The sequence below is a fragment of the Periplaneta americana genome, chromosome 8 (assembly GCF_040183065.1).
Source record: "Periplaneta americana isolate PAMFEO1 chromosome 8, P.americana_PAMFEO1_priV1, whole genome shotgun sequence".
Classification (NCBI taxonomy): Eukaryota; Metazoa; Arthropoda; class Insecta; order Blattodea; family Blattidae; genus Periplaneta; species Periplaneta americana.
The window spans coordinates 114,126,277-114,139,068 of NC_091124.1; the positions used below are offsets into that span (position 1 = coordinate 114,126,277).

At 37.5% G+C, this 12,792-nt stretch overlaps 1 protein-coding gene across 1 annotated transcript in view; it reads left to right on the plus strand.

Moving 5' to 3' along the window:
- LOC138704235 (uncharacterized) overlaps positions 1-12,792 on the plus strand; it is a 564,225-nt gene that overhangs the window by 31,435 nt on the left and 519,998 nt on the right. The window contains exons 2-3 of the mRNA XM_069832116.1: positions 1,104-1,352; positions 5,006-5,455. Coding sequence (XP_069688217.1) covers positions 1,104-1,352; positions 5,006-5,455 — 699 coding nt within the window. The remainder of the gene's footprint in view (positions 1-1,103; positions 1,353-5,005; positions 5,456-12,792) is intronic.

Below are 12,792 nucleotides of genomic sequence, written 5' to 3' on the forward strand. Positions count from 1 at the left end.
TATTGAGAATCACGTAATACAAACACAACTCCAAACAAAATTTATTGGTATCGTATTAGACTACAAATTAACAGAAACAGCTAATTTCAAATTACGTTAGTCAAAAAATTCGAGCTAAAGCAGCTATATTTAAATATATCGCTGGTACTTCATGGGGAAACGACCCCAAAGCTTTATATTTACTTCATAACAATATGATCCAAAATATTTTGGAATATGGTATTATTACACTACCAAAACCTTCCAAGAGTTGCCAACAAAAACTGTCATCACAATTATATCAGATTCGTAAAAACATATTGGGAGTCAGGGCTAATCCGAAGAAATTCCGGGTCTTTAAGGAAATGAAACTATTAAACTTTTATACGACAGGACAAATTTATGAAAAATGTATTCCTAAATAATACTCAATACCTTTTTTCCAAATTAAAACTGTTCCTTGACCTTATCACCCGAAATGTTTCTAGATCCCAATTCTAAATTCCAGTATACCTTCCTATCTTTTCTCAATACCTTCAAAATCCTACGATCGAACAATACCCAGATATCCTATTTATTGTACTGACTACCAAACATTGATAAATCTTCCTCAGATTGATTCTATATCCTTCACTGCAGTTACTCGACCAAACTTAATATACCAAGACTTTATACAAAAAGCAATCGATGAATATAAGAACTTGATCATTCTCTTCACACATGGTTTCAAAACTGAAAATAGTATGGAGCAGCTTACAAAAATGTAACCACTGGCGATTGCAACCAATATACTCTATCTATGGATTCTTCCATATTTTCTGCAGAATCAATTGCAATACTAGAAGCTCTGCAATCTGTAACTAAAATCAATAATTCTGCAATATATGTTTTTACGGACTCACTTAGTGTACTACAAGCACTAGCTTCAACAGCGATCCAAACACAAATCCCTGGTACAATTGTTCAATGAAAATTTTCTATACAACAGTTAAGAAGCCGATCTAATAATATCAAATTCATATGGATATCAAGTCACATAGGAATTGAAGATAATGAAAGTGTCGATTTATTAGCTAAGGACGCAACGATAAATCCCTACAATAAAATACAAACTATTGTGGCAGCGACGTGAGATTCGAACTCACGACCAGCGTCCCGCAGGAGAGCAGGTCGCGCGTGAGTCTACACGGGCTCCACGGAGCAATGGGGGACGGCGCGCGGAGTGGAGAGGAGGTTGCGACACGCTGTTCCACGGCAGAGAGGGGAAAGTAAAGCAGCTGGTGACTGAGGAGAAAGATCCAGAGAAGTCTGGATATCCGTTATCTTCTAGGCATCTGTCGACCGACCGCAAACTCTCGAGAAACTATGGCTTAGTTATAAATACAACGCGCAAGTGAACGCGAGTGATTCAGCCCGTCAGTAAGCCAGTGTTGTTAAAGTCAGTGGAGAGCAAGCCAGACAGTCTTGTGTAGCAGTGAAGCCAGCTTCGAGACCAGAGCGCGACTTGAGTTGTGTCCGTAACTGTGGAGCCTGAAGCCTGGAGTTCGAGTGCAGTGGACTGCAGTTGGGGGACCTGAGTTCGAAGTGCAGCGGATCGTCTCTGAAGGTCTGGGGTTCGAGATTCTGTGGACGCGAGTGACTGAGCTAGAAGAACTAGCCAAGACAAACGAGCTGTGAACTGAGAACTGACAGTTCTGTGTTGTAAATAGTGCTTTGTGAATATTAGTTAAGATTAACAGTTCATTGTTGTTCGTAATAGTCCAAGTAGATTGTCATTGTCAGTGGAGTGCACTAACGAATACTGTGTTACTGTGTAGAGAGCAAATCCCATTGTTGACGGGAGTGAAATTAAATTGTAGAGAGTGATAATTATTGTTGAGATAATAAAATTACATTGTTGAGTTGAAATAAACTTACACTATAAATATTGAAGATTCTATATCATCCAATGTCAGACGAATCTTACAAAAGGATCCTAACTACAAACCTCCATGGTTTTTGAAACACCCGGCAACCTGTCAGGAAATATCATTACTAAACAAACTCAAATTAAATGTAGCTCTAACACTGAAATTTCGATACAAAATTGGTTTACAAGACTCTCTTTGTGTGAATGTGGAGAAACTGGAGCCGTAAATCATATTGTCTTTGGTTATACCTTAGAAAAGAACAACTCTAAATTTTGGAAAAAAGTATTTGAATTAGAGTGCCATGGGCCATGGAATGTAGCAGCAATAGTTTATGATCAAGAACACAGTATTTGCAAGGAACTTAAGAAACATATAGTAAATTGTAAAATGAAATTATAAAACAGACTTTCTGTATACTCTCTGATCTCTCGTACTAAGATTCTCTATAGACAGAGCATAACAAAGACGTCAAAATACCGACATCGTTGGATAGGACGTCTATAAAGTAAAGAACAACAACGACAACGGCAACGACAACGACAACGACAACGACAATGACAACGACGACAACGATAACGCAACGACAACGACAACAACTCTTTGGTTCTGACTTATCCTGTGGTTACATGATCAGAAAATCGGAGGTCAAATATCTTTGAATGCCAGTGTACATTGCATTATTTTTCGTAAAAATACCTAAAATAGAATCAGCTAACAGTGAATTAAATCTACACATGTGTGATCAAAATAAACTAAACAGAAACTTATCTGACGATAGTCGAAAACATGATGAACTCTTTCCTGGAGTTGTTAACATCTGTGATGAATCCAATAATAGTAGTAGTAGTAGTAGTAGTAGTAATAATAATAATAATAATAATAATAATAATAATAATAATAATAATAATACCGATGGCGGGCTTATGTGAGGGCGGCAATAAAACTGCGGGTTCCTTAAAAGCCATTTGTAAGTAAGTATAATAATAATAATAATAATAATAATAATAATAATAATAATAATAATAATAATTCAATAAATGGTGATGGCTTTCCAGAACTAACTTAACCTGAAGTATGGACTGAAAAGTATTGACAAGAAAGAGAAGCTAAACATTTATGGTTTGCTAGTAGAAATGATAGTTTAGTTGTCCAGTATGTTCCAGTGTAACAAAAAACCTTGAATTCTCATAAATCTCGAGATTTATCCTCAAGTCCAGTATGGTGCAGTTTTACTGTAACATATAGAGTGTGCCAAATACATATAGGTCAGTAAGTTGGGTTCCCTGAAAGCGGATATACGAGTACAGTCTAAACCCCTAATGTATCCGCAACTTCTTTGCTTTAGATGTCCAGCAAGACGATATAGTATACGGGCGAAAGCTGCAGATTCGTAATGCGTCGGGGAAGGGATTTATTGATATTATGACTTCGCTCACAGTTGAGCACTAATACCCGATCCTATTGGGGCATTTGTATTGTGATTTAATGGAGCGGAAGCGATATAGTACAAGCGAGTTGGTGGAAATGCTGTTAGCGTATGAACAAGTGGACGAAATCAGAACCAAGCACCTGCTTTACATAGACAATAATTATAGCCATAAAGGCGACAACCAAACCACGGCCGATTTAAAGAGGCAGAACAGAGGCTGCGTCAACACGGAACACTGCATGATATCAACGCGCCTACGACAGTCCGGCAAAGGCCTCTTGACACTGTTGATGCAGTTAGAGAGACGGTAACAGCAGAAAACTATAATGTTGCTGATGACAGTCCCTAGCCAAGCCAAAGTCGAACACAGTAAAACAGTAAGCGGTAAAATAGTAATGCCACGAATTTCGAAAGTTCTGGATTTGGTTGAACATAAAATCTACTCCAAATAATGGTAAAAACAACTGTCAATTCACCTATATGATTATGAGTATATTCTTATAATCATAAATTCATTTTATACACTGAAAATATTAACATTTAATAATGTAGTGGATTAAAACCCACTGATACATTACTAACGGGACAAAGCCTTGCAGATAATATGCCATTGCCACAAACGATTTCCTGGATCCTAGTTAGTTAGGTATTTTATTTCCTTATAAACATTTATAAAAGTGAAATATTTTAATATTAAACATAGAGTTCTCACAATTTTTATTAGTAGGATTGTTACTCAATTACTTTTTATTTTTATTTATTACTTTTTTAATTTTAAAGTCCTACGGGGGGCAATTTCCGAACCCTGCTCCTTCTGAATGGCGGCTCTGGACGACGAAAAATGAGAAAAGAAAAAATGACGAATAAAAAATATTGAAATCTAAATATGGAAATAATTTAATTTTTCTATAATATTTTAAAAGAAGACTGGTACAAAAGTTGAAGGAAAGGGGTTTTAGACTCAGTAATCTCCTCTCGCGTACGCCAATGATTCTATGAAGTAATGATAATTTTAATCTTTACCTACAATTTTGAGAACTGAGATGAATAGATATGAGACATAAAAAATGAGTCTGCCTAGGTGAAATTCTTCTGTCCTTTATCAGGGAATTTCCTTAGAAATCGTAAGAAGAGTGTCGATATTAGAAATCGTCATTAGAAAGTTATTGAATATTTTAAACACCCTTTAAAATAAACATGAAACGTAATTGAGAGAACAGTATTCCAGGAATGAACGCAGACTACGAGCGTATCTTTTAAATTTCCAACAGATATAAGAGTGGGGAATGTGGGACAGGCAGTAAGGAGATGGACAAATGACTTCCCTTAATGTTGGAAATAGAGGTATCTAACCACAGCAAATGACGACGGCAATGATGATGATGATTATGATGATGGACATAGCATTTCATTGAATGACTCGCCATAATCTGACCCTTGCGCTGACCGTTTTTTTCTTTATCCTCCGTGCATATATGCTTCTGTGATGAAGGTGATACAAAACCAAATTTTTGTATATTACCGTCACTGTGCTCGGCTTGATTACTTTCGTGTAGACGCCAAACTTTTTCCACTGTCCGTGATTCCGCACGGCAGTGCGTAGGTCATGATTCCGACATAAAATGGCGGGTCAAGGTTCAAGGCTCTCTCCTCGACGTCGTGACCAGAGTATCGATCCTTCCCGTAGTCGCCGTCTCTGCCTCGAAGGTCGGAAGAATTCGGGTCTGATCGGTTCGGCGGACGGGATGCTGGGAGAGCTGCAACCACAAGTCCCAGTGTCGGGATGGAGCTCTCAGCTGACGCCGGCGACCTCGACGACCCGGCGGCCAGCACGACCAACCGCGGGGCGATGCGCTGCCCAGCCAGCCGCAGACTCCTGAGCGCCAGCCACGGGGGCGATCTGTTCGGACCCCCTCAGCCGCAGGTCGTAAGTTTCGCTCCTGGATGTGGAGCCAGCGGCCCTCGGCCAAGCAGACGGCGCGAGGAGGCAAGAGCCCTCCAGAACCTTCAACGACGCGTGGAGGCGTGTCGACTAACGAAGGGTATCACGCCCGGAGATCCCGGCGGGCCTAGTACGTCCACGGCGCCAACAAGCAGCCATCAGTTACTCGACAATCGACCTCAACTCCTGCAGAAGGTAAGGCCACTGTCAAAGGCAACACCGCCAACACATGAATGAAGAACGAATCCTTCTGACGTCTTGGGGTGCAGAAATTTCCCGCATGTGTGAGAAACTTTCAAACTATAAGAAATGATTAATTTTTGAATATCTATTTATTTGTAATACTACTTGGAGTCATAATTTTATATGTTGAATATCCTGAGATGTATTGGCCCATGCGTGAACAACATCGGGAGAGTAAGAGATTATTTCTAAGAAAATTTGATCCGTAGGCGCTTTACAGTATGGTTTTATAGATGACACATTTTCAGAAGGTAGGAATTTCTTGATCTGAATGAGAAGCATTAAGAAAATAAGAGATTATAGATTTCAGATTATAGATTTATTGGCAACACTGTTTTACCACGTTTTCATAGCTCCTTAAGTCAGAATTGCTTGGTCCATACGATAGTGACTTTCAAAGAGTAACAAAGATATTGTTTTTATCATTCTTCTTATTATTTTGAATACTTATTGTAGCTATGTAACTTTACTTCATTCTTAGGCATTACTAATTATAGTAACATATCCAGTGTGTTATTATATCAACTTACAAACTGTGAGTAAAATTGTACAAAATAAATTACAATAGTCTTAGTTAAAATGTGCTATGTAAGTAATTTACGTAGAGAAACTGCGTAACAGAAAATTTAGAGTGAGAAAAGTGGTATAGTTGTTTTTAACGTAATTTTGTACTTACCTACATTTTGAAAAGAGTCCAAACCTAGCAGTTCAAGAGAATCCAAGTCTTAATTACATAGCCGACAAACGAAAAGTGAACGTTCCAACTGTTATATAGAATATCTTTTTCACATTTACAGATTCGCAAATTTTCCTCAACGACATTTGTCTTAAGATATAATATAAATTGGCTATGTTCATAATGAAATTGATATGTCTGTCTACATCCTAATTTATTGTGAGAATTTAGAAAGTGAAGTTATTTCTTGCAGTGATAGTTTTCTTTTTGTACATCAAGTGATTTGGTGATCTATTAAATGTATAGACCTACACGAATTTCAATGTTAGGAACTGAGCACAAATTATACACATACTTTTTTCGATTTTGCTCCTTTCTTATCTGTTTCCTTATTTTCTAACACACTAATGTGTTCATATGTCCATGTTATAGTGTTTATTGCATTAACTTATTAATTTTCTAATAAAGATTAAGCGAATCGCATATATTCAATGAACATGATGTAAGCAGTAATATATTGTGTATTAGCCAAAGTTGATGGAGTTTTCGCGTTGTCTTAAATTCGGGTATAAGGGACTATTATTTTATGAAACATGTCTCACAATAATTAAAGTAACTATAATAATATAAACACTTTCTGAAGAATTATTAAACGTTAATACTTTCATTCTTGATTACACACTTTTAATACATGTATATCACTGATAATATGGTTAAAATGTGTTAAATTAACGACTTTTATAACTTTACTCTGTTAAATAATGTTTATTACTAATTATTATTTAACTCAGTGAAGTTATAAAAGTTGTTAATTTGGCAAGTTTAATTATAGAATTAGTGAACGTTAACATCTAATTGCATCTAGTAATAATGTCTAGATGAACTTGATACTTAGCTCGCATGAATTGTATATTTGCACTACGCCATGAAGAATTTCGGCTGTGATAATATTCTTACCAATATTTCTGATTTTTAGTCTTTCATAATTAATCTTATAAAGTCAATTTAGTGACGTATTAAAATATAAACTTAATTGATACATTTCTACAGAGTTTTCCGTATATCAGTGCTGTGTACACTGGGATTTACCTACATCGGTTTCTGAATAGAAATAACTATGAACAGTAATCTGTGCAAGTGTACAAATTAAATTTATAATCTTCTAAATTAATATTAGCAATAAAGTATGGTGAAGTTTAAAGGTTTTTATGTAACACGCAAGATAGGCAAAGTAACTACCGGTACCATAATTTTGTGGAAACATTTATTGCAATGTGACGATAATATGATTCATGGTCGTGCAATAGTTTGTCTCATTTAATCAGAATCGGTGTAATTTAACATTATCTGTCACTACAAATATTAAGTAGGCCTACTTATTTATATTTAGAGACTATTTTTCCCTAAATAACAAGAGTAGATCAATAATTTCGCATATTTTTTTACTTAATTATTTAACGACGTTGTGTCAACTGCTAGGTTATTTCGCGTGGATGGAACTAGTGACAGGCGAGATGGTGTTTGGCGAGATGAAGCCGAGGATTCGCCATGGATTACCTGACATTCATGTTACGGTTGGAGAAAGAAAAAACCCAACCAGGTAATTAACTCAAGCGGTAATTGAACTCACACCCGACAGCAACTTCGAATCAGCAGGCAAACGTTGTACCTCCTAAGCTACGCCAGTGGTTAACTTCACATAGTTTGTTGCCGAAATAATTTTAGTGATGGTTTCATGTACGCACATACTGTATATTGAAATTTCTCGCAGTTACAAGGTGGATCAAGTTAAACAGGACAGATAACAGACGATTAGTCTCATTTCAAAGATACCTTAACGGCTTAATAGAATTTTGTGGCATTATAACTGACTATAAACACAAAGATTTTCCTGTACGCGCTCATTTTGTTAGATACATTTTTCATTCAACGTTTCCTGAAATAGACATTTATCCCATTTGTTGAACCATTAAGTTAAGGAGATAATCTAGAATCCATCCAGAGATATTGAGATGATAATATGATGATAATGGAACAGTGGATACGGAAGTATTTAGAATAAACTCCCTTGCAGATGTCTTCTCATCCAGTGCCTAAAACTCTGATCGCTTGCTGTAAAAACACCGGGCTATGATAGGGATTACTGTATATTGGGCTTATTCTATGTTGGACTTACAGTATTGTTACTATTATATTTAAACAATAATGGATTTTTATTTCAAAAACAACCACACACCGTCAACGATGGGTGTTTCACTCAACACTGCAACACAGTAGTCGTTATTGCACTCCACAGAACGACAATGACTATTCACGTGGATTATTGAGAAGAACAATAATGTACTCCTAATCTCAATTATGTACAAAACAAAACTGTCAGTTCTCAGTTTACAGTTCGTTCGCCTTGGCTAGTTCTTCTAGCTCACTCACTCAAGTTCACGGTACGTCGAACCCCAAGCCTTCCAGATACAGTTTACTGCACTTCTAACCGAAGACTTTCGGATACAGTTCACTGCACTTCGAACCCAAGACTTCCTGATATGCCGCACTCACCAGGACGCTGCCACAGTTACTCACTCAATTTCACTGCACCTCGAACTCAGATCCACTGGATACGTCTCCGCTAACTAGCTTTCTCGCAGCTGACTATCTAAGTAAACTTCGAAGGCTGCTCGCGCTTCTATTTACTAAACCACACGTTCTCGAACCTTAGATCCTCATGGCTTACAGAATCTTCGGAAACAATATGTTTCCAAACGTTTCCCCTGCTTCTGCCGCTCAGTCGCAGTCGCTTTTCCTCCCCTCTCAGTCTGCACCGTGGCTAGAGTCTCGTAGTTTTCCTTCTCCTTACTTCGCACCGCGCCCCAGTGACCACCGAAGCTCGAGCCCCCGCTTCCCGCGCCTCCCTCTCCGCCGGACGCGCGCGTAGACTCCTGAGGCAACGATAATCTTCCAGCACGGTTGCCACAGTATGTTAGGCTTACTGTATGTTGGGCTTACTCTATGCTGGTTTACTGTATGTTGGGATTACTGTGTGTTTGCTTAGTGTATGGTGGGCTTATTATATGTTGACTTACTGTATGTTGAGCTTGCTGTATGATTGGCTTACTGTATGTTGGGCTTGCTGTATGATTGGCTTACTGTATGTTGGGATGCTGTATGTTGGGCTTACTGTATGTTGGGCTTACTGTACGTTGGACATACTGTATGTCGGACGTATTGTATGTTCGGCTTACTGTGTGTTGAGCTTGCTGTATGATTGGCTTACTGTATGATTGGCTTACTCTATGTTGGGCGTAATGTATGATTGGCTTACTATATGTTGGATGTACTGTATTTTGGGCTTACTGTATGTTGGGCTTACTGTATGTTGGGCTTACTGTATGTTGGGCTTACTGTATGATTGGCTTACTGTATATTGGGCTTACTGTGTGATTGGGCTTACTGTATGTTGGGCTTACTGTATGATTGGCTTACTATGTTGGGATTACTGTATGTTGGGCTTACTGTATGATTGGCTTACTATATGTTGGGCGTACTGTATGATTGGGTTACTGTATGTTGGGCTTACTGTGTGTTTGGCTTACTGTGAGTTGAGCTTGATATATGATTGGCTTACTGTATGATTGGCTTACTATATGATTTGCTTACTGTATGTTGGCCGTACTGTATGTTGGGCTTACTGTATGTTGGGCTTACTGTATGTTGGGCTTACTGTGTGATTGGCTTACTGTTGATTGGCTTGCTGTATGTTGTGTTTACTGTATGTTTGTCTTACTGTATGATTGGCTTACTGTATGATTGGCTTACTGTATGTTGAGCTTACTGTATGATTGGCTTACTGTATGTTGGGCTTACTGAATGATTGGCTTACTTTATGATTGGCTTACTGTATACTGGACTTATTGTATGTTGTGCTTAGTGTATGATTGGCTCAGTGTATGTTGGGCTTACTGTATGATTGGCTTCCTGTATGTTGGGCTTACTGTATGATTGGCTTACTGTATAATTGGCTTACTGTATGGTTGGCTTGCTGTTTGTTTGGCTTACTGTATGTTGGACTTATTGTATGTTGGGTGTACTGTATATTGGCTTACTCTATGTTAGGCTTACTGTATGTTGAGCTTGCTGTATGATCGGCTTACTGTATGCTGAGCATACTGTATGTTGGCTTACTCTAAGTTACGCTTACTGTATGATTGGCTTATTGTATGTTGGCTTACTGTATGTATGTTGGGCTTACTATATGTTGGCTTACTGTTTATTGGGCTTACTGTATGTTGGGCTTACTGTTTGTTGGGTTACTGTTTATTGAGCTTATTGTATGTTGGCTTACTGTATGTATGTTGGACTTACTATATGTTGGCTTACTGTTAATTGGGCTTACTGTATGTTGGCTTACTTTATGTATGTTGGGGTTGGCTTACTATAAGTATGTTGACTTACTGTATGTTGAGCTTATTCTATGTTGGTTCACTATATGTTGGGTTTTCAAAGATGAGATGTAATTTTAATTGTTCCTATTTTTTCTGTACAGTATTAAAATTCTTATTACGCAATGAATGGAATAAGCGAGCGAGGTGCCCAGTGATAATGCAATAGACCCTCTCATTCGGGAGATCCCGTGTTCAAACCCCGTGGCTGGCCAACCTGACTGAGAATTTTCATGGTTTAGCTCAGTCACAAGTAGGGGTGCAGGATTCATCGTTGCCTTAATCATCATTATCATAATCATTAATAAACTTGAAATCAATTAGAATGAGTACAAGCCACGTATAACGTATGGCAATGGAAAAGGAATATCAATAAGTCCATGGCCTACAGTATGGATATATATCGAAAGATTCTACAAACGCAATATGATCTACATATTAATTAAATAGTGTATAAATGAACTTAAAAGAGAGAAAGAAATGGAATTGCAACAGTAACGGGTTTCTTTATTTTTGTGCAGGCAAAAAAAAAAAAAACTGCAAAAATGATGACAACAACAGAAATGAGGACATTACGAAGTATTGCTGGCGTTACGTTATGTGACAGACTAACGAACGATGAGATTAGGAAAAAATGTGGAGTGCACGATGTGACAAAATGGATCAAGACTAGAAGATAAGGATGGCGGGACCATGTGTTAAGGATGACGGGAGACCGACTCGCGAAAATCGCAATGAAAGAAAAGTTGGACACCCCAAGACCTTTTGGACGACCCCCTAAACGGTGGAAGGAAAGTTGGACACCAATATCGGATTAAGACAGCAAAGTTGGAAAATACAGGATTTATCCTAAAACATTAGAAGGAAGAAGAAGAAGACAGTAATATTCTTGAATTTGAGTATTTCTATTTGTGAAAAGAAATAGTATTACCACAGTTTAGTATATACAGTTGCGAAGCTCAATACTTACTAAATATGCAAACATAGACATTTGAAATATGCAGCCATAGATTGTTGCTAGCCACCAGGATCGCTACTATCACCTCATCACAGACTCTTTCCCTAGCAGACGATAAAATGTGTTGTACTTACGATATCGTTTTCTTTTGAAAAATTAACACCTTCGTTCCACTATTGAAATACGAAATACATAAGGTTTATTTTCATAAAGTATATATTTTATAAACTCACCTTCCTGGATCTTTCGGAAGAAGGATAACTCTGACCTCTTTTTCTTAGAATTTATAGTGCAACAAACGTCTCCTTGTCCCATATTATTACTCAAATTATTGTATTTTAGCCATTTACAGTCATCACAACCGATAATGAACATTTCACAGTTTACACACACAACTTTTCACAACAATGCGAAATACGGCACAGTCAATGCCTTATCGATCTAGACCAGGCCGTAATGTACGTTCGGGTTTTCTATTTCAGTATATGGAGCTCAGTGAATTATTATAACTTTATTGCGTATCATAGCTAATGTGTCCATAAGTTCCCTTTACTTCTTGTTACATATGTTGCAGAAATAATTACAAAACTGTGTTATTTTAATGTGAAGAGAATTTTACATGTTAACATAATCTTTTCGCATCAACATTTTAAGTTTAGAATGGAAGCTATTTTGAGGTTTAATAAAAAAGAATTTATATTGTGATTTTAATATAGCACATCTACCTTCCTTGATGAAGACAGAAAATTTATCATACCACTCTTATGAAATTAGTGTACGTACGATTGTTACTTCGTCTCTTAGGTAGTAGTTAATACAATGATTCAATACTCAATTGTAGTGTTAAAATACAGACAAATTGAATGTGCGGAGTATCATACATGACATTATGCTTAGTTATAATGTATAATTGCCAATTTAGGAATATAAGATATAGTAAATATAAAAGATAAAAAGGTAAAATAAAGGTAAAGGTATCTCCATAACATGCCATGAAGGCACTTGGGGGGGGGCATGGAGGTAGAGCCCCATGCTTTCCGTGACCTCGGCACTAGAATGAGGTGGTGTGTTCGGCACCACGCTCTGACCGCCTTTTACCCCGGGAAAGACCCGGTACTCAATTTTATAGGAGGCTGAGTGAACCTCGGGGCCGTTCTGAAAGTTTGGCAACGAGAAAAACCTAAAATATTTCCATATGAATGGCAGGGCATTGGAGACCACT